Source organism: Linepithema humile, chromosome 3, assembly GCF_040581485.1.
Source record: "Linepithema humile isolate Giens D197 chromosome 3, Lhum_UNIL_v1.0, whole genome shotgun sequence".
Taxonomy (NCBI): domain Eukaryota; kingdom Metazoa; phylum Arthropoda; class Insecta; order Hymenoptera; family Formicidae; genus Linepithema; species Linepithema humile.
The window spans coordinates 16,121,759-16,148,530 of record NC_090130.1 but is presented as its reverse complement, the minus strand read 5'-3'; the positions used below and the strand labels follow the sequence as shown (position 1 = coordinate 16,148,530).

The 26,772-nt window shown below is 30.2% G+C and overlaps 2 protein-coding genes and 1 pseudogene across 2 annotated transcripts; 2 read left to right on the top strand and 1 right to left on the bottom strand.

The window, feature by feature from the left end:
* Nucleotides 1-1,255: 1,255 nt before the first annotated feature.
* Nucleotides 1,256-2,290, bottom strand: LOC136998992 (uncharacterized protein PF3D7_1120000-like). The gene has a single exon (XM_067352385.1). It carries the CDS (start codon nucleotides 2,288-2,290, stop codon nucleotides 1,256-1,258), a length of 1,035 nt encoding a protein of 344 aa, XP_067208486.1.
* A 7,140-nt stretch (nucleotides 2,291-9,430) lies between these two features.
* On the top strand, nucleotides 9,431-24,847 carry LOC105671231 (uncharacterized). The gene is made up of 10 exons (XM_067352254.1): nucleotides 9,431-10,276; nucleotides 10,534-10,626; nucleotides 18,218-18,423; nucleotides 18,501-18,773; nucleotides 18,873-18,980; nucleotides 19,412-19,540; nucleotides 19,650-19,885; nucleotides 20,872-21,052; nucleotides 21,135-21,232; nucleotides 21,581-24,847. The coding sequence occupies exons 3-9, from the start codon at nucleotides 18,228-18,230 to the stop codon at nucleotides 21,191-21,193; spliced, it is 1,182 nt and encodes a 393-aa protein (XP_067208355.1). The 5' UTR covers nucleotides 9,431-10,276; nucleotides 10,534-10,626; nucleotides 18,218-18,227; the 3' UTR covers nucleotides 21,194-21,232; nucleotides 21,581-24,847.
* Nucleotides 11,861-17,032, top strand: LOC136998894 (uncharacterized; annotated as a pseudogene).
* Nucleotides 24,848-26,772: the final 1,925 nt, after the last annotated feature.

Here is a 26,772-nt window from a genome sequence, read left to right as displayed (position 1 = left end):
ATTATTTCCCACACTTCACTTTCCCTTTTTACCTCCCTTGCTCTTTTTTCCCACTTTTCATTTTCTTCCTTCCTCTTCCTTTCACATAATTCCTTATTTTCTTTTCTTTTTTCTTTGTATTCCTTTCCTTCTCCCCCTTTACTTCTCCATCTTCTTAGTTCCCTTCTTACCTCCTTCTTCTTCTCTTCACAATCTCTGTCCCACCATCCTCCCTTCTTCCCCTCCTCTTTCCCTAAGTCCCTCTCTACTTCCCTTATCGCCTCTTTCATCTCCCTCTCCATCCCTTCCCATTCTACTCCTATTTCTTTCTCCCCCAATTTTATTCCCTCCATCCTTTGTTTGAATTCTTTGCACCCCTCTTCATTCCACACTCCTCTCCATATTCTTCCTTTTCCCCTGCTCCCGTTCCTCCTCCCTTTTTTTCCTTGTCTCTCCCCCTTCACCCATACCTCCAATGGTTGATGGTCTGAGTCTATTCTGTCCCCTATTCTTAAACTTTTTATTTTTTCTCTCGTGTCCTCATCTGCTATTACATAATCTATCACCGTGTTCCCTTTTCTCCCTGTAAACGTGAACTCCCCTTCCTTCTCTCCCTCTGTGCATCCATTCAGTATTCCCCACCCTCTTTTCTCCAGGAACTCCACTATTACTCTTCCTTCTCTATTAATTTTCCCATCCTTTGATTTTCTTCTCCTTCCTTCCCCCCTCCCTATTCCATCCTCCCCTTCTTCTCCTATTTCTATACCTCCTCCCTCTACCCCCGTTCTTGCATTAAAATCCCCCCAATTATTGTGTTTACCTCCATCTCCTTCTCCCCCACCCACTGTTCCATGCTCTGTAGCCTCTCCTCCATATTTCCATTAACGTATACCCCCACTACCCTCCATTTCTGTTTCCTTTTTCTTATTCTTTCTATTATCAGCCCTTCTCTTTCCGTTTCTATTTTTTTTTTCTTTTTCCATCATCTCCTTTTTTATTCCCATTATCATTCCCCCCATCGCCCTTCCTTTTTTATTCTTTTTTTCGGCTACTTGTACTCCCCATTCGTAGCCTCTTGGTAACTTTTCTTTCACCACCCTCCACCCTTTCTTGTCCATCCATGTCTCTACTAGTATTATTACCTCCCAATTCTTTAATCCTTCCCAGAATTCTTTATCTTTATTTCTCACTCCTGCCACATTCCAGAACCCTATTCTCCACTCCTTCTCCTCCGCTTCCTCCCGCTTCCCCTTTTTACCCCTTTCCCTTCTTTCCTCTATCCTGTGCTCCCCTCCTCCTCCCTCCTCCCTTCCCTCTGTCCTCCTACTTTTATGTTACCCTTTCCATCTCTTAATACCTCCTCCTCCTCATCCCACTTCCACCACTGTCCATCTATTCTTATTCTCCCATACCCTACCCATACATTTTTCCCCTTTCCTTCCTCTTCTCGGGCCCTCTCCTCTAATTTCCATCTCATTCTCCTTTCCTTCCATGTCCAGTCCTCTACTATCCTTTTTTTTCTACCCTTTAATGTCTTCTTTTTCTCCCATATCTCCCTTCTTTTCTCCTCATTCTCTATCCTTATCCCCACTATCTCTCTTCCTTTATCCCTGTCCTCCGCTATCTTCCATGTCTCCTCTATCTTTACCTCTGCTCCTATATCCTTCATTAACCCCTCTACCGCTTCCTTCCTTCTCCCTTCCTTCATCTCTATTCCTTTTATTACTAAATTCTTTCTCTTCTCTTCCCTCTCTTTCCTTTCCATTTTCTTTTCTATCTCTTTCAGTCTTAGTTTCATTTCTTCTCCTTCTCTTTTTTCTTCTTTCCTTTTCCCCTCCCTCTTCTTTTCTCCCTCTCCCTCCATCTCCTCTATTCTCCTCTCCAATCCCTTTATCTGCTTTTTCATCTCTTCTCTCTCCTCCTTCCATCCCTCCTCCCTCTCTCTAAACTCCTTCATCTCTCTTCTTATATCTTTTATACCCTCCTTCATTTCCTCTTTCATCTGTCTCATTTCCTCCTTCCAATCCTCCAGCCCTATTCTCATCACCTCCTTCATCACCCCCTCCATTTCCCCTTTCCATTTCCTTATCTCCTCCTCTCCCTTCTCTATCTCCTTCTGTTCTCCTTCTTTCTTTTCCTCTTTTTTTCCCGGTGATCTAATTGTTTTTTTACTTTTAATAAAAATCTCTTTCTCCTCCCCTTCCTCCTTTTCCCATGCCTCCTCCCTCTTCCTTTTCCACATCTCCTCTATACATCCATGACTCCCGCATCTCACTCTCCCCCTTCTCGCTTCTCTTATTCCTTCAGCCATTTCCCATTTCCTTTCCATCCCACTGTGTCGCTACCAGTCCCCTACTCCTATTACTTTCTATTCTCTATACACTCTTTGCTCTCTTTTTTTATCCCGTTTGTGCCCGTCTCAATGTCCTATATTCTATGTCTGTCCTATGTCTGTCAACCCGTCGCCTTTTTCCTTGCCCTTTCCCTTTCTCCCTGCTCCGCCCCGTACTCCCCTCACTCACACACTCTCTCTCTCACCTCAACTCTCTCTTTCACTCACTCTCACCCCTCCTTCTGCTCTCCTCTCGCTTCTCACGTCACCCCAAAAACTTTGCTCTACTCCACGTGTCTCACTCTATCGCACCGGCAACAGAAGTCATCAAAGTATCTATGTAAAAAGTTAATATTATTTTGTATATTGTATATATTTTTATAATAAATGTATATGTCATATAACTTATTTATAAAGCATGAAATATAAAGGTATTTTTAGTTTCTTGTATGTATCATTTGTAAAAAAATCTTCATAAAAAAAAAACATTAATTTTTTGACTTGCAATAATCTGTTTCAATATATACTTCTTTTAAATACTTACAATTAGTCTTATTTTATGCGTTTACCTTGGTATCTAAAATACGCATCAAAATATAAAATTAATTTCTAATTCAGTAAAAAAAAAAAAAAAACATTGTAGTCTTACACCATAGAAGAATGGTAAAATATCATGTATATGCAATAACAAATAAATCACTTTTCCACTGACATTATGCACAACTTTGCAGAATTAAATTATTCTCTGATTTTTGAATGTGTAGTTTGAAACACACATCGAAATATGTCTATATTTTTAAAATAATAGTTCTGATTTTTCATAAATTACAGTGGTTTTATAAAATGTTCAATTTTAACAGTTTTTATTGAACTGTACTTTAGACAATATTATATTTTGCCATTTCTCTGTGTTGTAAGCACGGACTTAGGAATATAGGGACAGAGCACAAAAGTTGCGGGGTGTTGGGAAAGACGAAAGGGGAATGATTAGTAACAACGCCACCTACTGTGTACCGTATTTTTTCTGTAACTACATTTTCACGCGCTAACCTAGCCTCGACATATTTATGTACATTGTTACGTTATATTGTGAACGATAACATCAGCGAAAAACGAAATTTTCAGTTTTTTGGAAATAACTATATATTGTGCAAGCACAATGGTAAAATGTGCAATAAAAAACTGTTCCAACAAATCAGGAAGAAAAGCATGTAGCAATAAGGTAACATTTCATAGGTGAGTAAAAAATGTAGAAAAATAAATAATAGGTACCTTTCTTATAAATTAAAAATCAATTAACAATAAAAAAAATAAAATATAATAATTGTGTTTTATACTCTTCAGTTATATTTTCCAAATTTTTGTAAACACTCAACTTTATTTTTTATATGCATGTATTTTAGATTTCCAAAATGTGAAGCCACGCGGAAAATATGGCTCACTAATATTGGATTAACCGAAGCAATGTTATCAAGTATACCAGTTTTATGTTCAGAACATTTTGAAAAAGAAGCGTTTGACAGAAGATCGGTAAATAGAGTTCACCTTAAACCAAACAGTATTCCATTTGTAAGTATACAATTGAGGCGTTATACCGAACAATGCTGTTCAGTTTATTATTGCAAATCAAATAATTCATTTACAGCCACATACTACTTTAATGGAAGTAAGTGATAACAATAATGAGACTGAAATCGAAATCGAAAATGCATCCAAAGAGTTTAGTGAAGAAGTTACTGTATCTTCTAATTTATCATATCCTTATAAGGTGGACCAACAGGAAATCACAGTTAATGTCAGTGAAGAAACATTTTCACCAAAACGATGCCGATTTGATGAGGAAGAAATAAGTGAGTATATAAATAAAATGTTAAATATAAATGTCATGTTTAAGCGAGTGTAAGTTAAGTAGGAATGAGTGATGTAAAATATTGAAATATAATATAAACTAATATTGAACTTATTATTGCAGAGACTGAGTCAGATATACAACATTGTCAAACAAAATTAACATCGATATCACCTAACCGATTTAAAGTGGACAAAGCAACAGCTGTTTCGCCTAATTTTCATTTTAACTCACCACGCAAAACTACGTTGCGGGAGATGTTGAAAGAGCAGGCACAACAACATTCGAAGACAGTATCAGCATTAAAGCAAAAAGTTCAGCGACAAGAGAAAAAAATTGCTTCAATAGTAGAGATACTACATACTTTGCAAGAAAAGTATTTGGATGAACATCAAGTGGATATCTTGAAAGATATCAGTTCTTCTAATGCCCATTTCTTAAAACGAGCCATTAAAAAAGGTAAGAAAGAGACAGTTCCGCAAATTTATTCACCTGAATTGAGATTGTTTGCATTGACATTGCATTATTACTCACCTAAGGCTTATAATTATGTTCGTAACTATTTTAATTCTTGCCTACCTCATGTAAAAACACTTTCTCGATGGTACCAATGTATCGATGGCAATCCTGGTTTTTGTTTTGAAGCTTTTGAAAGTATAAGGGAACGTGCTAAAAATACTCCTTACGCTTTAATAGGCACATTAATGTTTGATGAAATGTCTATTAGACAGCATATTGAGTATGATGGGAAACAGTTTTGCGGTTATACTGATATGGGTACAAATATTGAAAGTGATAAAGAATGCCTAGCGAAAGACGCTTTGGTTTTTTTATTTGTTTGCATGAATGGTGCATGGAAAATACCTATTGGGTACTTTTTTATAAATGGTATAAATGCAGAACAGAAGCGAAATCTCGTTTTACAAGCCTTAACAATGTTGCATGAAGCTTCTATAAAAGTAAAATGCTTAACATTTGATGGAGCACCTATTAATATTGCTATGGCTAAATTGTTACAGAAGAATCTACTAAATTTTGATATGTTACAGACATGGTTTTCTCATCCCGTGACCAAAGAGAAAGTGTTTATCTTTCTTGATCCTTGTCATGCAATAAAATTAATTCGTAACGCTTTTGGCGATATGAAATGGTTTTTAAATGAACGCGGGGAACACATTTCGTGGAAATTCATTCAGCTATTACACGAATTTCAAGAAAAGGAAGGATTACATTTAGGTAATAAACTTAGACAAACGCACATCAATTATCATTTACAAAAAATGAAAGTACGATTTGCTGCTCAGGTTTTCAGTAAATCTGTAGCTGATGCATTGAAAGTATGCGAAAAAGACCTACAATTACATGAATTTCAAAATTCTGCGGCAACTTCGGAATTTATAAATATTTTCAACGATCTCTTTGATATATTCAATTCAAAAAATCTTAGATCAGTCGGATTCAAAAAAGCAATTAATTTAGAAAACAGTACAGCTATTATACAAAAATTAAATGAATGTAAAGCGTACATTTTTGGTTTAAGAACCACGGATGAAAAATTGGTAGTTCAGAGTAGGCGTAAAATGGGCTTTTTAGGATTTATATTATGCATTGAAAGTTTAAAAGGTTTATTTCAGGATGTGTGCAGAGATAGTACCGAATTTAAATACATTCCGACTTATAAAATATCTCAGGACCATATCGAATTGTATTTTGGATGCATTCGTTTATGTGGAGGAAGCAATAACAACCCTACCGCTAGACAATTTAAGAGCGCTTTCAAAAAAACTTTAATTCATTCCGAATTGAGATCAAGTAATGGAAATTGCATCGAATTAGAAAAAATCTCTATTCTACATGTAACAGTCAAAAAAAGCCCATCGCAAATCATTAATTGTTCAACTCCGACAGTAAAAATGCTGAATTATACAACCAACAAATCGACTATAATTAACGATCACAGCTATTATCCAGACATTAGAGTAGTTTCCGAATTTTCTGAGCGAATCATTGCGTACATTGCAGGATTTGTCATTAGAAAATTGAAGGCATCAATTTATTGTGAAATATGTATTGCAGCATTATACGGAGATCATGATTGTTTGCGGAACGGTTTAATTAAGCAAAAAACTCGTGGTGTATTAATATATCCATCCCAAGATACATTTAAGATTTGTCGATTGGCTGAAAATGTTATTAAACAAGCATTATATGAATCAGGAGGTAAATTTATGTTAAAACGTTTTAATGGGGATTAGCTTTTGACTGCTGTACTATTTCATATCAAAGATAATCGTACTATTTTTGATAATTTAGTACATCATTCAAATGATCAATCTCCATTTGAAAATCACAGGATACAGCTGTGCAAAGCGGTGGCCCAAAAATATATAAAAATAAGATTATTTTATGTAGGATTAAAGTCAAATGATTCAGCGAAAAGCGAAAGACACAAATTAAATAAACTTGTTCTTTTCAAAGGCATGTAAAAAATGTATTTTAAATATGACAAATTATAATAAATATCTTATAAAAAATTCATATGTATTTATTTATTGTTATTATTTTTTCGAATACTAATATTATTTCCTAAATTTCTATTTCCCTTATACAATTTCAATATTAAGAAGTATCTATCAACGTACATACACGATACAAATAAAACTGTTCAATTATATAGGCCATCGCACATAAAATGACAACTGCATATGCATAGCATAACACCGTCTTGACCAATGAGCATTCAAGTGAGTGATCTATGACGCCTTTATACTAGATGCTATACTAGATGCTTGGTTGAAACGATTTTATGCTATGCATATGCAGTTATGTCATTTTGTGTGCGATGTCCTTATCAATTTGAAGGTTGGCGGGTTTGTTAGTTTGCGTGCACAGTAGGAGGCGCTGAACTTATACTCCCCTCTTCCGTTTCCCGCAACACCAAATCGGCCTACAAACTGGCCTGGTGCTCTGTCCCTATATTCCTAAGTCCGTGGTTGTAAGACAAGAATGTTTCTTTTCTACTGTAATAGAAATACATTTTCGATTTTGATACGTATTTTAAATACCAAGTTAATCACATAAAATAAGGCTAATTGTAAGTATTTAAAAAAAGCATATATTGAAACAGATTATTGCAAGTCGCAAAATTAATCTTGTTTCTTTTATCAAGATTTTTTTACAAATGATAGGCACAAGAAATTAAAAATATCTTTATATTTTATGCTTTAGAAATAAAAAATATGGCATATATCATATACATTTATTGTAAAAAGAGTATACAAAATAATGTCATTTTAAAAAAATATTTTGATATAAATATAGATAATATAGCACATAATATACATTATATATATAAAGCATATGACGTAATAAAAATATCTTACAATAAAGAATAAGACAAGCCAGAGGCGGTTTTCTCGTGGACTGGCAATATAGAATAAGACAAGCCAGAGGCGGTTTTCTCGTGGACTGGCAATACAGAATAAGACAAGCCAGAGGCGGTTTTCTCGTGGACTGGCAATACAGAATAAGACAAGCCAGAGGCGGTTTTCTCGTGGACTGGCAATACAGAATAAGACAAGCCAGAGGCGGTTTTCTCGTGGACTGGCAATACAGAATAAGACAAGCCAGAGGCGGTTTTCTCGTGGACTGGCAATACAGAATAAGACAAACCAGAGGCGGTTTTCTCGTGGACTGGCAATACAGAATAATCCAAGCCAGAGGCGGTTTTCTCGTGGACTGACAATACAGAATAAGACAAGCCAGAGGCGGTTTTCTCGTGGACTGGCAATACAGAATAAGACAAGCCAGAGGCGGTTTTCTCGTGGACTGGCAATACAGAATAAGACAAGCCAGAGGCGATTTTCTCGTGGATTGGCAATTTAGAATTACAAAAGCCAGAGACGATCTAACGTCAGCTAACAATTTTTAATAAATATAGTCAAAGGCAATCTAACGTCAGCTGACAGTTTAGAAAAAAGAGAGCTAAAGACGATTTATTTGTAAACTGGCAGATTTTAAGAAATACGTATTTCTTTTAGTTAGTAATTTACTACGTGTAGTCTGTTTATGTTTTATCGGATAATTTATAAGGTCATTTAACCTTTTTTCTCGCAATTGAAATTCTATTGCATGGCTGTATGATGTACATACGAGACGAAATAGACTTATACGAGGTGTCTAATAGATATAAATTAGATATGATAAAATATTTGATTTGAGAAATTTATGTATATTATATATCTAATTGGAAAAATATGTTATATGCTTTTCCTATTTTTATTCTTACGTAATTAATACAAAATAAATAAATAAGTTAATTAATTATTCAATACATACATATACATATTGAATATAGTTATTTTTATTTTGTATTTTATGTAACTAAAATTATATATACTCTCATTATTTCAGTCATTATCACATAAAATCAAAATAAAGATAACTATTTATTCAATATATGTGTATATATATATATATATATATATATATATATATATATATATATATATATTTATATATATTATTTGATTAATTAGTTATTTTGTATTTATTACATAAGGATAAAAATAAGAAAAGTATATATGACATTTTTCTTCAGTGATATATATAGTATTATATGTATATTTTTCATTTATTATTTTGTCATATTTAGTTCATATTTATTTCACACCCTGTATACGCCTATGTCTTCTTGGACATTATATTGTAGCCTTGCGACAAAATTTCAGTCGAGAAAACAAGCACAAGCATCGTTTGTTTACAAACTTCCGATGACACACGTACACAGACCACACGTCAGTGTAGTGAGTTACCACTACAAACAAATGCGTACACACGGACCTACGCGGCGTAGGCTATGCCGATAATGTCATTTCATTTTTAGTACCATCAAAATGATGGCGCTTTCGCGTCGGAGTTCGGCTGCCACTCCAGCATCCTCTTAAGAAGATTTAAACAGAAATTGTTTAGTTTTAAGTTAAGGAAGCAATAAAACAGTAATCTTAATAAGTAACGTCTCTCTCTTTCTCTCTCGAAAAGTTTTAATTTATATTTTAAAAAATTACGACAATCTTGCTTTAATGACACCACTACCCACACAGCACGAAAGTTTTCTACGAAAGTTTTATAGAAAGGTTACAAAAAAAGCTTTTAAAAAGGTTACTGATAGAAATGCAAAACATTACAAAAACCTTTCATGAAAACTTTTTCCGAAAACTTTAAAACACCTTACAAAAACATTTCCAAAAAATATTTATAAAAAAAAAAGAAAGAATACATGAAATATCATAAAAACATTTTAGAAACTATTCGAAAAATATTTTAGAAAACATTAAAAAATGGTTATTTGAAATATTTTATAATATATATTAAAAACTTTTCAGTAATATTTTCTAAAAAACTTAATAGAAATGTTATAACATCATTAAAAAAACCTGTTCAGAAAGCTTTCGAAAAATATTTTAAAATTATTCCAAAGAAAGCTTAATGAAAATATTTTTGAAAGGTTTATGTAATATTTATTAGAATGTTTTTTCCATAAATTCTATGTTTCTAAAAACTTTTTGAAAACATTACAGAAATATATCCAAATATATTTTAGAAAATATCATAGAAAGTTTTCTTGAAAAGGTTCTGGAAAGGTTATGAAAAGCTATCTGAAAGGTTTCTTTGAATAAATTTTAGCCCAAGTCAAAACAATTAGCTTATTCTTAAAACGTTAATGGGAACTGAATGAGCATAAAGCCTTTAATTATATTACAAACAATTGATTGTCTATCTTTTTTTCTATAAGAAAAATAAGCGTTTTTTTTCACAGCTCCCGAACAACATTCATTAATTATTTAATTATCAGCGTTTGTCTAACTAGTTTGTTTATACAATTTTTGTATAACTTTTTACGAGCAATCGAATGGGTTATTAAGCATAACAGTATGCGATAGTCATATTTTTTCACGTGTAGGCTTTTTGACCGATGCAAGAAATGTACGTGGCTATTTAGTTCCTAAGCCGGCCGAAAATGAACGTGCGTCACTAGCGTACGGCCTAGAGAAAGCGTCGTACGGCAAATGGCAGTGTGGCCTCTCTCAGGTTTCTCTCTGGTTGCATTAAATACTGTAAGTACATTACATTATAAATAGTGATTTTTACTGTGCTTTTAACCTTGCATGCTCTCAAAACTTTCTCCTGTGCATTCACAAATTTTTGTTTTCATGCATCGGTTCATACATCTAGCTTTGTTGTTTTTATTTATTATTTTGCATTGACTTATCTTTCTCTTATCTACAATCCTTTTCTTATTTCTTGCTTGTTATCTTTTCTCAATTCATATTTTATGATATTCAAATTTTAAATATTTGTTTCATATTTACAGTTTCTGCATCAATCGCATATAGCGTTATAACATCAAAATAGATTTCCATTTTTGCCTGAATTTGCTGCTTGCTATCTGTATCGGAAACTCTGTGTAAGTGTAATCTATACATATTATTTCATACATTAATTTAATTAACTTAAAAATTGTAATATTGGCTCAAATTATTCAAATAAATTATTAACAACAAGCTACAGAGCCCAAGCTGGATTTTCGTGCTTAATTTATTGATATATTATAACAAACAATGTTTAGGTCGATCTAGACGTTTCGACCATTGGTTGTGGTCATCTTCAGTAGTTAGTTCTTATAAAATTCGGAACATATTAATAAAATCTTCTTACATTCGTTACTTATAAAACTAATTTCGGATATTACAATAAATCTTCTTATTCGTTACTTTTAAAATTGTTTAGATGGACATCATCTCTTGAAAGTCATGCCCCTTCCAATAACAGCAATCTTTATATTATCAGGAAGGAAAACGATGTCGTGTTTTACATTATTATCGTTTTCCTTCCTGATAATATAAAGATTGCTGTTATTGGAAGGGGCATGACTTTCAAGAGATGATGTCCATCTAAACAATTTTAAAAGTAACGAATAAGAAGATTTATTGTAATATCCGCGAAATTAGTTTTATAAGTAACGAATGTAAGAAGATTTTATTAATATGTTCCGAATTTTATAAGAACTAACTACTGAAGATGACCATAACCAATGGTCGAAACGTCTAGATCGACCTAAACATTGTTTGTTATAATATATCAATAAATTAAGCACGAAAATCCAGCATGGGCTCTGTAGCTTGTTGTTAATAATTTATTAATTTAATTATTAAACAAATATTATAAAGTAACTACTAAATTTAATTAGGTTTTGAAGTTTTCATGCATATATTTTATAGTTTTAATTTTTACAATACAAAAGTTAAATAATTATTAGAAAGAACTATTTTGTGATCTTTTAACATAATAAAATGTTTATATTTATAAATCTATTACATTTTAAATAAGTTACAAAGTCATTTTTCTTCTTTACTTTTCTAAAATTGATCACTTTTATCCAGTCTATTTATGAATGATAAATATAAAGTAAAATATGCATCTTTATATCTGGCTTTCAGTAAATGCTAAAGAAAAATTACAAAATAGAAAAATAATTTGTGTGTGTGTTATGTAGTTTTTCCTTCTCTCCACTTATTACATATTTTTCATTTTTTCTACAAAACATCATAGAAGTTTGACTCAAAGTTGTCAAAATATATACTAATTTTAGTAAATATCTAAAGTAAATTAGGTTTGGTTGGGTAGATGTGTATGTTTGTGTGTGCATAGCAAGCATTTTTAACGTCTAAACTAGAATAATCTCTTAAATTAGGCCGATCAATTTATTCGCCGTATCTTTGCCAGATTATAATAAATTGTAAAGTGTAAGGCATACATTTTTACATTTTTTTTATTATTGTTAAAAAGCACTAAAGCATTTTTTTCTGGGCCTTTTCAAAAGCAAGAGCTCAAGACTAAAAGCGTTTCACTCGGAAAAAAGTACAACTTCGTTGTTTTTGCGACTAGAACGGTTATTAAAGGACTTTTTTCAACTACTTTTATCACTCTAAATCAGAATATGTAGTTATTTTTCAACAATTTTACATATTTCAAAAGTTATAAATAAATAATTATATATTGTCTTTTTTTGTTGCAAAAACAATTAGTTAATTTTTTCAACCACGTTAAATTGTTAAAAGGACTTATTTCTTTAATCACCCTTATGCCCGATTCCATCAACGTAGATTAACTTTAATCTCAGTTCAACTTACTCTTCATCTTTTTCTAGTTCTAAGAATTAGAAAAAGATAAAGAGTAAGTTGAACTGAGATTAAAGTTAATCTACATTGGTGGAATCGGGCATTAAAGTTTAAGCGAGTGAAAGATAAATTAACTAATTGATTCTGCAACATTTAAAACACAATAATTAATTATTTATTTATAACTTTTGAAATATGTAAAATTGTTGAAAAATAACTTTACATTCTGCTTTAGAGTGGTAGAAGTAGTCGAGAAAAGTGGTTTAATGACCGTTGTAAGTGCAAAAACATCAGAGTTACTGCACTTTTTCCCGAGTAAAACAGTTTTAGTCTCGAGCGCTCACTTTTGAAAAAGATCCGAATTTCAATGATCAAGAGTCAAACTGTTTCACTCAGGAAAAAGTGCAACAACTTTGTTGTTTTTGCACATACAACGGTCATTTAACCACTTTTCTCGACTAATTCTACCATTCTACATCAGAATGTAAAGTTATTTTTCAACAATTTTGCATATTTTAAAAGTTATAAATAAATAATCAATTAGTTTATTTTTTTTAACCATGTAATTGTTAAAAGTACTTTATTCTTTAATCACCCTTGACGTTTGAACGTATTAAGAAACTCTATCGAGAAAACTTTCATGAAAGGTTTTTGAATCATTTCAAAGAAAGCTTTATGAAAATATATTGCAAAGGTTTATAATATATTATTTCAAAGCCCCTAGAGAAAAACAGCGAATTCAATTCGACCCGATTTACCTGATACGAAGAGATTTTTAGGATCTATTTCGGGGCAGTTTCCGGAGCTTGCAAACTTGATTTCGAGATCGATTTCGTTGCAGTTTCGTATGCAATGTTGAATTCAACATAAATATATATGTAGACAATTTGAAAATGTGTATCAGCTCACTTATTTCATCGATTTTTTTGGTGTTCTGCAGCAATTGAAAAGTAGTTACTTTTATTGAGTAGTTTGAGTTTTTTTTTTAGTACACATTTTATTGGGTATTTTGTGCAACTTTTTTAAAATATACATTTTATTTATTAGTTTGAGAAATGGATGGATTTTGCAAGCATGTTCTTCTAGAAGGTTACTGTATAGTAAAAAAAGAAATCGTACAATAGTTTAATGATTTCATCTTAGAATGTTACAACTAATACCAATTTCAAAATTTCATCGGTTATTTTGTTGTTGTCTTGAGTAGACATTTTATTGAGTAGTTGTATAAGGCATGTTTTTTAAGCATGTCTTAACAATCTTAGTGTATAATCGAAGAAGAGCGATTGTAATATAGTATAATAATTTTATCTGCAGAATAGCTTTAAAATGCCAAGAAAAAGAAAAGCGAAAGATAATCCTATATCCGAAAGACATATTAGAAGATTAGCACGTCAACGTATGGAAGAAGATTTACGTGATATTGATACATTTTCAACTTCTAGTCAAGATAATGATTCTGAAAATGAAGAAGTACATACCACATTTTCAATGGAAATTGAAAATACGTCGGTTGTAGAAAATAAAAATATTAGTTCCAAATCGGCAGTAGAAGGTACCGTATCCGAACAATCGTCTATGCAAAGTGAAAATTTGCAACCACAAATTCAAAGTGGCACCCAATCTCCAATAATCAATGTTGTACCGCATATATGCTACATCGATTCAAATTATACATACGAAAGTGACAACTCTGACGTTCAACAATTAAACGCAGATGCTTCTGTCTTACATCATTCAGATGGTGAAAATAGTAATGATTTAGACGATGAGAGTGGTATCTCTGAGGATGACGTTTATCGTTATAGCGATAGTGACGCAGAAAGCATTCCTGACATCGAAAGTAATGACGATGAAGATGTGTATGACTTTTTTAATCTAGTGACAAAGGATGATAAGTTTCGAAAAGAAATTGCTGAATGGGCAATACATTTTCAAATAAAACATAACGCTATTGCTGCATTATTAATCATTCTAAAGAAATATACCGATACGGTTTTTCCCAAAGACTCTCGTACTTTATTAAAAACACCTAGAATGACAAATATTGTTAATATGGAAAATGGACAATACTGTCACTTGGGAGTTAAAAATTTTGTTCAAACAGTAATCGAATGTAGAATTTTACTCAAACACAAATTTGATAGCGTTAATCTTTCCGTTAATATTGATGGTGCTCCGATTACAGGAAGATCAAATGAAAAAGGTCTATGGCTAATTTTACTGAAAGATCTTCTTTTAAATATTGTACACCTTTCTGGAGTTTATTATGGTGAACACAAACCTGAAGATCAAAACAATCTGTTAAGATCGTTCGTAGAAGAAGCGAAACAACTTATAAATGATGGATTCTTGCATAATGCAAAATGTACAAAGTCTTCATTAAAATTATCAATTGCGATGCTCCGGCTAAATCGTACGTTTTGTGCACAAAGTATCCCTCTGGCTATTTTAGCTGTAGTAAATGTGTTATTGAGGGTGATTACGAAAACTGTGTATGCTTTCCAGTGAAAACCTTTAAAAGTCTTTTGAAGCTATGTAACGATTTACTAAGATCTGATAATGATTTTCAAAATTTAAAGTATTTAGGCGATTATCAACGTGGATCTACAATTTTAAATGAATTGCCTAAAGTAGGCTTAGTTTCCAATGTAACTTTAGATTGTATGCACTTGGTTTATCTTGGTGTTATGAAACAGTTAATACGACATTGGATTGGTGATAAAGGCAGAAGGAGTAAAATGTATAAACTATCTGCAGAACAAATAGCATTAGTTTCAGAAAGGTTAGAAAATTTAAAGTATGTACTACCTTTCGAATTTAACAGACGCTCAAGATCATTAAAATATTATAAAATTTGGAAGGCCACTGAATTCAGACATTTTCTGATTTACTTTGGTCCGGTTGTATTGAAAGATATTTTGAAATCAAAAGTTTACGAACATTTTTTAAAATTACACACTGCGATTGTTATATTGTCAAATAAAGTGCTAATACAAAACATTGAAAATATTAAATTTGCTGAAAATTTATTACTTTATTTTGTTTACGATTTTCAAAAGATTTATGGTCGTGAAAATGTAACATATAATGTTCACAATTTGATACATTTAAGTAAGGATGTACAAAAGTTTGGTCCTCTCGATTTCTACAGCACCCTCCCATTTGAAAATTAAATTTGCTCTTTAAAAAAATTTATTAGAAAAGGAGAGAAGCCATTGCAACAACTTGCAAGAAGAATTGGAGAGTATGAATTAGTTCATAATTTTAAAAAGTGCTTTGATAATAATGATATTCGATTTGAGAAACAATATTATAATGGAATGTTAACTACCGATCGTCAATACGAATCGCAGTTTAAAATGTTAATAACACCATCATGTAAAATAGATATTAGTGATGACAGAAATAATTGTGTGATTTTAAAAAATGGATCTATTGTTAATATTTTGAATATTGCTAAAAGTAATGATATTGTATACATCATAGGAAAAAAGTTAAAGAATAAAAACCAATTATTCACCACAGATGGTTTATCAAGCGATTCTTTGGGCATTAAAATTGTAAAAGAGTCTGAAAACTGTATTAAAAGTTGGTCTTTAGATTGCATAAATGCTAAAGTATTTAAAATTCCCTGTGCGGGAAATGTTTATGTAACCAATCCGTTAATTCATACATTCGAAACATTTGAAAAATAAATTGTATATTAAATAAAATATGTTATAAAATATGTAATAATATATATAAAAAATTTTGAACAATATATGACTTATATATTTAGTTGTACGTAGATGTTTCTGTGTCTATTATCTTATGCCGACAAAACTCATAAAACAGATGCAAATAAAAAAGGTTACAATGATTTCCCATGTAGAAATCGACTCATTTTGACCTAAAAATCCAGCCATTTTTGACTTAAAAATCGAACCTTTTTCAACCTAAAAATCAAGCACTTTCGACATCGTAATCGACTATTTCTCGACCTACAGATTAATTCTTTTTCGAATTAGAAATCGAAAGCCTTTGCCAAGCTAGAAATCAATTCATTTTGATCTAAAAATCTAGCCATTTTCAATCTACAAATCGGATCTTTTTCAACTTAGAAATCGAAATCTTTCGGCTTCGAAATCGATCCTTTTTTGACCTACAAATTAAGCTCGTTTGGCCTCAAAATCAAAACATGTTGTAGAAAGACATAAATATATTTGAGAAAATCTTAGAACAACCTTACGTAAAAAGACTCTGGAAAGATTACTAAAACATATCTGTAACTTTTCTTTTAATATATTTATACACCAATTAAAAACATTTTTTTAAAACGTGAGAAAATCATTAATAAAACATTTCCTAGCAGTTTTCATGAAAGATTTTTATTTGGTTTCAAAGAAAGTTTTAAAAAAATATCTTAAAAAGTTCTATGCAATATTTTTTTCTAAACAGTATTGCTATAAATTATCTTATACAAACAACTTTATTGATATGATATGATTTTCTATAAAAAAAATCAAATAATATTTTTATCGATGTATTTTTATTGTTTTAATGTGAAATATTGTTATCAACAATAATAAAATAAATTTATAAGTATTTCTGCATAAAGTGACTAGAAACAAGATAATAATGTTGACTTTTTTGACTCTGTTTTGCCTTTATTCATAATATTAGTTGCAGTACCTAATTATCATGTAATCGATGCGTTATGAAATTTTTTTAATTTAAAAGATTAATCTAGTTAAAACAAATCGCATTAAAATTCTCTCAGTGAAGTTGTATATTTAATCTATTAAAAAATTTTAATATCCTACTCTACACTTTCCAATTAGTTGAAAGTCTGGTTAATAATAGTTACGATAAGTCAACTGATTTCGTCACTCAATTATTATTATAAATAAAACACGAACCAAATCTTACCCTGTGTAAATATATATAGGGCGTCCCATTTTAAATTACGCATTGATTCGTCTCATTATTCGTTGCATAAAAGTATTAAGGTAAAATTACCGAAAACTGAATATTTTATATGAAATTTTATATTTTATGACAAAATACTGCAAAATTCAAACTTTATAACTCGAAAAGTACTTAACAAAAATAAACTTTATTATAGTGTTTTGAAAAGCTCTTGCTATCAGCTATTAGATTCTGAAATCAAAAATATAGTGTTCCATTTAAAAAAATCAATGTGACCTTAATCTTACCTTAACGACATTACCCAAGATCAAATCAGTGATACCTTCTTATGTCCCCCTCCGATCCATACAACTTTTGTTTGAAACATTTTTCCATACCTATCATAGTTTTCGAGAAATCTTAATGCGTAATTTAAAATGAGACGCCCTGTATATACATATATAGAACCTAGACACAGCATGTAGTCACGTAAGTCACTTTTCATATTTCCTACATTTTTACATTAGAATTGTTAGGTTAAGTTAAATAAATGGTAGGTAACAATTTGAAAAACGGTGATATTTAGGTTATAAAAATTATATTTTAAACAAAACCTTTAAATTTAAAAAACTAATTTTTAAAGACCACTTTTGGGTTATAAATTTGTAACTAATAAAGTATATATCTAAAATTTTATTGTACTATCTATTTATATACACAAAAAGACAAAAAAAAATGTGCCGAGGTTTGCGAGATATGGGTGCGACACACATACACATACACACGCGCACGCACATTCGTACTTACACCCGTTTATTTTAATAATATTTTAATCCCTATAACATGAAAACATATTTCTATGATGTTTTTTTAATAAAAAAAATTACTACCACTAAGCTTATTCAAGGAAGCAAAAAAAATAATTTTTAGAGCATCGGAATGTCCAAATCAATGAAAAAATAGTGCTGAATTGTTTGTTTAATGTTTTAGATAATTAGCAATGAAGGAGTATGTTATTATTCACGATTCTTCTAATAAAAAGAAAGTGTATCCTTCTTTGTGGATTACAGAGGATTTGAAACATGTTCGAATTCCTCCAGAAGGATCTGTAAATTTAAAACAATCTAAAATAGATAAGATTATCCCTAAAAATGATTGGGAAAAAATTCCCATATTAAAAATTATCAAAGAAAATGGTAATTTTTGAAATACATAATAAATATATAATTATTAAAGTAGGTATAAATTATTAATATAATTAATATAATTGTAGATAGTTACATAGAAGCTACTGAATTTTTGAATATTGATGGTATTTCTGAGTTAAGTGATGCAAATGATGCAATAAAATTAAAAACAAGTAGAGCTAAAAGAAAGAGTAAATCTATGAAAGATTATGTACAAGAACCATTGACAAAAAAAAGTAAGGTCGATAAAACATCTGCATCAAAATCTTTCAAAGATACTGATAAAAGTGATGAAAATGTAAATCAGAAAAACTCATACGTACCACCTACACTTAACGTAAACAATATGACAAGAGAAAGTAAGACGCAATGTGATAAAATTGACTTTAGTATTGATCATGATGATAGTGATGAGTATAACTCACGCGAACATTCTGATGATAACAGCATTACTTCAGGTGAGATCGAAATGGAATTGCCAAGATACAAATCATCAGATGTTAATTCATCGTACAATAAATTACTTACGGCGTCTGATAAAAGAAGTCTCGCAAGTACTATAGAATGTAAGTAGTCCATAAAATATGTAGTAATAAAATTATTTTGATTTGAAAATATTGCTAAAACTTTACTTGCATGAATAAAGCTACGTTTCATCGAATTATTACACCGTAAAAAGTACCAAGGGAGAATTATTACCGAGAGCGTTAAACTTTCGCGTTACATCGTTTGTAATTGTTAGCTTCCCTCGCATTCGTATTAATTATAAGATCGTAAAATTGAAACTTACGTTCAACGATGTTAAATCACGTGTTGCATATAAAGATAATATAACACTGTATGTGAGAAAGTACAGTAATACATTTAATACATTTTTCATATCGTTCAACGCAAGTTACAAGATTATCAGCCTTAAATGATGTAGGCGGTTTCAATCGGTACTTTTTACGGTGTACAAGACAATTTTCAACTAACTTATATTGCATATTTTTTTAAGCTGGTCCATCCATTGATTCGGATGATGGAATGTCGGGTCAAAAAATTTTACAAAAGCCTGAAAGTGTAGAGTCAAAAATTGTTGAACCTACTAATTCACAGTTATTAGAAGTATTACGTAATATATCAAGTAATAATATATTAACAGTTGTAGTATTATAATAATAATAATATAGTACAAAATTGATAACATTTTTTACAAAACTATATAATGTAAAAAATTTTTTTTTTTTTTTTAGAAAAGCAAACAAAACTATTAAAAAATCTACATCAGTTGTCGTTGAAACAAGAAAACACTGACAAATTAATAAAATCACTTAAGGTGTCAAATGAAATGAGAGCTACGTCAAATACTCCAATTTCTTCAGTTACACAGCAAAAATTATGTGAGGAATATTTTCCTATTGGTGATCCTAACAAGACCATACAAAAACTAGAGCAAAAATTGATGCGTAAAAATTTCACTTTAAATGTGGTAAGTACAGACTTTTTCTAAAAACACTATAATTCAATTCTTCAAAACCTCAAAACATATGTTTTTTAACTTATATCTTTTTTTTCGAAACCCAAAAAATATACTATCACAAAAGCTTTCTCTAGGAGGAAACAATAATGTTAAAAAAATAGTACACAATATTATGTGATAGGTACAGTCAGCGGCGATTAATTCTGTCACCCCCCCCCGTTTGAAAATATTTTGTGCGCGAACGAAATGTGACAACAGCGCGTATGCGATCAGCCGTGATTTGAACACACCCACTGCTCAAACTACAGCTTATCCCATACGCGCTGTTGCCACATTTTGTTCGCGCGCAAAATATTTTCAAACGGGGGGTGACAGAATTAATCGCCGCTGACTGTACATAGAATAATTATAAAATTACATTTTCCATATAGGTGTGTCTTGTACTAAATGTGAATTGCACAATACCAATATACCTGTGTATACAAACCTGTGTATACAAACATGCATATAGGTAATTAAAAAAAGTGGTGCAAGAATGCTATAATATCTTGATGCTTTACTAATCTTTGTACAATTACATTACAATTATATTGAACGAAATTGATGCATCTTTCCATTTCGCTACTGCCACCGCTTTCACACTTTATCATATGCATGCTTATCTTGTATGATGCGATTTCTCTTATTTTATATACATTTGAAAAAAATGTCTATGCAAAACTTTCACTATCCTGTTAAAATTATTTATATATGATACACATAATTTTTAAGTAAAAATTGCTATTGCAAATATTATGTTCTACTTACGAACAAAAGTCACGTTTAAAATCATAAATATGCGCGTAAATAAAATAATTCATCGATATGTTTTAGATGTTTGGATTTTACCTTTTATGGTATTTTAAATGGTTGATTGGTTTCATTAAATAATATAAAGCTTACAAATTTTAATTTTTATATAGAAAATACTAAGTTTGTATATAACTATTTTTCAGATTGATTATATGAAAAGTATTGGAGGAAATAATGAGGGTAATTTTATTAGCAACATTTTCCAAAGAACCATACTAGATAGTGCGTTAAAAAATTACAGCTTTGTTGGTCAAAAGATTAATCAGGAAACTAAAATAAAGAATGAAAGTTTTAAGGAGTTATCTTTTTGTAAATGCATGTTTGGTACGAATTGAATATATATAATTGGGCATTGTAAGAATAAGAGGTACCATAACATTAAATTTAAATTTAAAATTTTTTTTAGAGGCAGCTAAACAATTATTTCCGGCAATCACTGAAGAAGCCATAAAAAAAAATATCTAGTTATCTGGACTCAAAACAAACTCGTTTGAAACGTGTAGGGTAAGTTAATAATAATTTTCCACGTATTTATAGAAAATCGTTCCAAACTTATCAATTAGTAAATAACTTTTAAAGTTAACAAAAAAGTCTAAAGAATCATCTTTTTATACAAAGTATAACATCTCTAAACTATTGAAATTTTTCAAACTTAAAAGGGATTCTCAGTATTTTAATCGCCGATAAAAGTGTATTATTACTTAGAAATTTGTTTAAAATAAATATAAATTAAATATTTTGACATTAAGATTGATGATAAATTTGAATCGCGGTAGTAATTTTAAAATAATAAATTAAATTCAAATTTGAATTAAAATTCATAATAAATTACACAAAAAAATTTCTTTACAGCACGCCGTCAAGAAAGGCATTTACTCCCCTTCAACTCTCGTCATTAGCAGATGAAGATAGCGAATAATATTATACGAAGTATTATTTATATAATTTATATTAGTATGTAAGAAGATAAGACTTTATGGATTTTAAAATTAAACTTTTATAATTTAAGAGTAACGTTGTCGAATTAGAAAAATGATATATCATAATATTGAAAGGTTTTGTTTTTAAAAAAAATTGTCTTTACTATTTTATTCAGCTAATGTTTAAAGTACTATTATGTAAAGTATTAATGATGCATATTTTTTATAATTATATAATGTACTAATGATTTTGCCATAGTTATGTAGTAAAAATGTAATTCTAATAGAAACTGAAATTATAATTAATATTTGTGTTTTGTATTCGTTTTATAATAAAAAATAAAAAAAATTATTGGAAAGTCTCATTTTTTAAAGAATTGTTTTCTTCGCATTAACAGAGGAATGCAAAATCAACGTAAAAATCATTTATAGAAACATTTTTTGATAGGTTTCTGAAAAGATTTATAAAACATTTTAAAAAATGATGAAAGTGTGGTTTTTAAAACATTCTCAATTACATTTTTGGAAGCATTTCCAAACTGAATATTTCTTTAAATATATACCATATAAACTTAATCATATAATTTAAAAATATTTATCAATATAGGTTTCTACAATATTTTTAGATACTTTATGATGCATTCTAAAACGGTTATCTTCTCATATGTTAAAAACGTAAACCTCAAATTTTTTATTAGTGAGGTGGTATAAAAATTAAAATGTTTGGAAGCAAATTAAATCGACTTTTTTTTATAAAATAATGTATAAAAATATTTATAACAAACAAAACTATTCTATTATTAGCTTTCATAAAAAGATGTAAAATCTAAAAAAATTATATATATTACTTATAAATATTAACAAGAAAACATTTGAATATCGGTACAATATTTTTTGATAAATAGTAATTACAGAAATATTTATAAGATTCCAGTAACAATTTATAAAATAGTTTAAAAATCATTTTTAAAACGTGTCCAGCTATTTGCTTTTACGAGCTACTTTTAAAACAGTTTTCTTAAATAATACTATATATTTAAAAAAAATGTTTTTTAAACATTTACTGAAAGGTTTATAAAAGAATTTTGGAAGCATTACTGATAGATTAAAAACCGAACATATAATTATTTTAAAAACATTTTTTGAAAGGTTTTTTAAACAATTTATAACATACTTATAAAAATGTTTAAAGAATGGTTTTTAGAATGTTTCCAGATATTTTTTTGAAAGCTTTTACAAACTGCTTGTATAAATCTTTTTTAAAATGTTTCTATACACTTTGAAAAAACGTCTTTGAAACATTTATTGAAAGGTTTATAAAAGATTTTGGGAAACATTACTAATGGATTAAAAAACGGACATATAATCATTTTAAAAACATTTTTTGAAAGGTTTTTCAAACAATTTATAACATACTTATAAAAATGTTTAAAGAATGGTTTTTAGAACGTTTCCAGATATTTTTTTAAAAGCTTTTACATACTGCTTTAAAAAAAGGTTTTTTTAAATGTTTCTGTACACTTTGAAGGAATGTTTTTAAAATGTTTATGGAAAGGTTTATAAAAGATTTTTGAAAACATTACTGATAGATTCAAAAACGGACATTTAAACATTTTAGAAATATTTTTTTGAAAGCTTTTTTAAAGGTTTCAATCCTTTCATGAAACCTTTCAGAAACCTTATAGAAACCTTTCGTGCTGTGTGGGTATCAAGATATTGTTTCATTACTACTTTTTATTACTCCTTTAAAACTAAACAATTTTTGAAACATTTTTTCAAAATACATATTTTTTTCAAATATTTTATTTTATATTATATTTTATATAGACATTTGACATGTAAGTATCTTTATGAGCATAAGGAAAGATTATTAGCAAAATTTCTAAAAATAAAAGCTATTATATTATATTATTTTAAGAAATAGACACATTTCAAAAAAAGTAAAATACGTATAAGTAATATAAATAATAGTACATTTAAAGCATATTTTATTATAAAATATGTAATTTTTTTAAAATTTTTTATTTACTAAATAATGTAAAAATAGTCACAATAAAAATAAAATTTGTATATATAAAAACGAAAACTAAAGATACGTCTTGTACATTTCAAAATTGCACTAGTCACAGTGTTAGATATAAATTAATAAACTTAATATTATTAAATATTATAACTTAATATGAATAATATTACATACATAATATTACATACATATACATACATATACAATATTATATACATAATATTTTATACATAAAATTGCTAATATTATGTATAAATTATACACATGAACAAAATATTAAAAAAAGTATTAAATATTTTATTGTGCAGCATTCAGTTTTTTTATTTTTTTTAGTTGCATGACAAAGCCATGATTTAATTGGTTCCGAAATTTCGTGTTCAGTAGCTTGCGAGTATTTTAATTGAACTGCACCTACAAATACGTATAAACATTTATACAGGATGTCCCATTTTAAATTACGCACCTGAATATCTCGTCAGGGGAGACACCAATCCGAAAATAACCCTTACAAAAGTTGTTGGGTTCGGAGGGGGACATCCGATGATGACATTGGTTTAACCTAAGGTGTACATGCCAAGGTCATATGGAGGTCAACTTTGTTTTTTTTAATGGGACACCCTATTTTTGATTCCAAAATCTAATAGCTGGTGTCAAGAGCTTTTCAAAACACTATAATAAAGTTATTTTTTATTAAGTACTTTGCGAGTTATGAGACTTGAAAGTTCCAGCATTTTGACATAAAATACAAAATATCTTGTAAAACATTCAATTTTTGGGAATCTTACCTTAATACTTTTATGCACAAAATAATGAGACAAATCAATTGGTATAAAGAAAACACATAGTTGCTTTCAAGACAAAATATGTAATTTGCAACATGCAACTGCATACTTTTTTTTTAAACCAATGTGTTTTTTTTATACCAATTCATTTGTCTCATTATTTTGTGCATAAAAGTATTAAGGTAACATTCTCAAAAACTGAATGTTTTACAAGATATTTTATATTTTATGTCAAAATACTGTAATTTACAAGCCTCATAACTCGAAAAGTACTTAATGAAAAATAACTTCATTATAGTGTTTTGAAAAGCTCTTGACACCAGCTATTAGATTTTGGAATCAAAAATAGGATGTCCCATTAAAAAAAACAAAGTTGACCTCCATATGACCTTGGCATGTACACCCTAGGTTAAACCAATGTCATCATCGGATGTCCCCCTCCGAACCCAACAACTTTTGTAAGGGTTATTTTCGAATTGGTGGCTCCCCTGACGAGATATTCAGGTGCGTAATTTAAAATGGGACATCCTGTATAACATAAATATAAACATATATTTCTCAATATATTTTTCATTTTTTAAAACCAGATGTTTAATGAATTAGATAGAAAGTTAATCTAATTTTTATAATTTAATAACTAAATCTAATGTATGTATTATATGTATATGCATTATGTATAGGTTTATTAGTGTAAATATCTACACAGAGCAAAAACAAGCATACTTTCCTTATATATCTTAGGTATGCGCTTTCGATTGAGCCTATTACCAACTCAAACGGCCCAGCCGTTATTGAGATCCGATAATCTCGACTCATCTGAACCTTCCGTCTCACGTAAAGATACATGGTCGGTCTTGCGCTGCGCGTGAACTTGGCGCGAGACACTACCGTGTCTCTTGATGTGTTTATATGTGTGGGTATATATACACTCCAGGCCAAAAGTTTGGATACACTTAACAAAAATGTGATAAATTATTATAAAAAAATATTTTATTAGAAAAAGTTGTTATATTAAATTCAAAATAATCTGAAATTATTAACTAAATTAATAAAAGAAAAAATATTTACAGTTTAACATAAATCTTACACTTTTTCAAACATAAATCTTAAACGTCGAAAAAATCCTTAGCTTTCAAAACCGCATTTACAAGTCGTGGCATTCTGGCGACAAGTTTATTTAGTGTTTCTTGTGGCAGGGATGTCCAGGAATCTTGTAACATCCGCCAAAATTCTTTTCTATCGAGCTCCTCCCACAATAATTCGATAGGATTAAGATTTGGTGATTGCGGTGGCCAGACCATGTTCGAAAGAGTGCCATTTGCTTCTTTTTCTTTAACAAACCCTTGACAAAGACGTGAGCTATGCTTTGGATCGTTATCCTGTTGCAGAATGAATCCTCGGCCGATTTTTCTAAGACCGGAGGATATCGCGTGCGTCTGCAGAATCCGTTTATAGTCTTCCTTTTTCATAATACCTTCAATTTTTACAAGATCTCCAGTGCCATGTCCCGAAAAACATTCCCACACCATTAATGAAACCACCCCCATGTTTTACTGTGGGCATTATGCATTGTGGCGCCATTTTTTCTGTACTACTTCTTCTCACGTAAATTCGCCTACGGGTGCCAAAAAGTTCAAACTTTGATTTATCAGTCCATAGAACATTTTTCCATTGTTCCAATGTCCAATTTCGATGCTGCTGGGCCCATTGTAGACGTTTCTTTTTATTTATAGGACGCAGTAAAGGTTTTTTGACTGCCACACGGCCTTTGAGGCCTGCATTTCTCAAACGTCGTTTTACTGTAGTGAGAAAGACCGCATTATCACGGCTTCTGTTCACTTCTGCACGGATTTCAGATGCTGTTAATCGTCTATTTCACTTGCTTGTAACCACCATATACTGATCCTCTTGAGAAGTGGCTACTTTTGGGCGTCCTGAGCGAGTACGGTCAACCAGACTATCGGATGTCTTGTAGCGCGCTATGGTAGTTTGGACACCCTTCAGCGACACTTTCATTTTTTTTTGCAATAATTCTATATGACTGACCTTCTTTGTATAAAGTTACGATAGCACTTCTCTTATCAATCGAAATTGCTTTAGATTTTGCCATGTTTTCTATAAAATTATCAATTTACAAAGCCAGTATCAATACACTTGTTAAAGCTTCGCCGTCGTTTTCACTATTAAAGTTTATCTGTTTTAGCATACACAAACAAGTCCGCAACGCACTTTAAAGTGATTATATTATCGCAAGCAAAACATAAACACAAGTAGTTACTTACAGAAATTCGAGTACGTACGAAGAACTTTTTTCAAGTG

Bases quoted from the DNA above. Each gene is read 5' to 3' on its own strand.
- LOC136998992 (XM_067352385.1), bottom strand. From the start codon at position 2,290: ATGGCTGAAGGAATAAGAGAAGCGAGAAGGGGGAGAGTGAGATGCGGG.
- LOC105671231 (XM_067352254.1), top strand. From the start codon at position 18,228: ATGAAGGAGTATGTTATTATTCACGATTCTTCTAATAAAAAGAAAGTG. The intron at 18,424-18,500 runs GTAATTTTTGAA...ATATAATTGTAG, and splicing joins AAAAATTATCAAAGAAAATG to ATAGTTACATAGAAGCTACT. The intron at 18,774-18,872 runs GTAAGACGCAAT...GCATTACTTCAG, and splicing joins AAACAATATGACAAGAGAAA to GTGAGATCGAAATGGAATTG.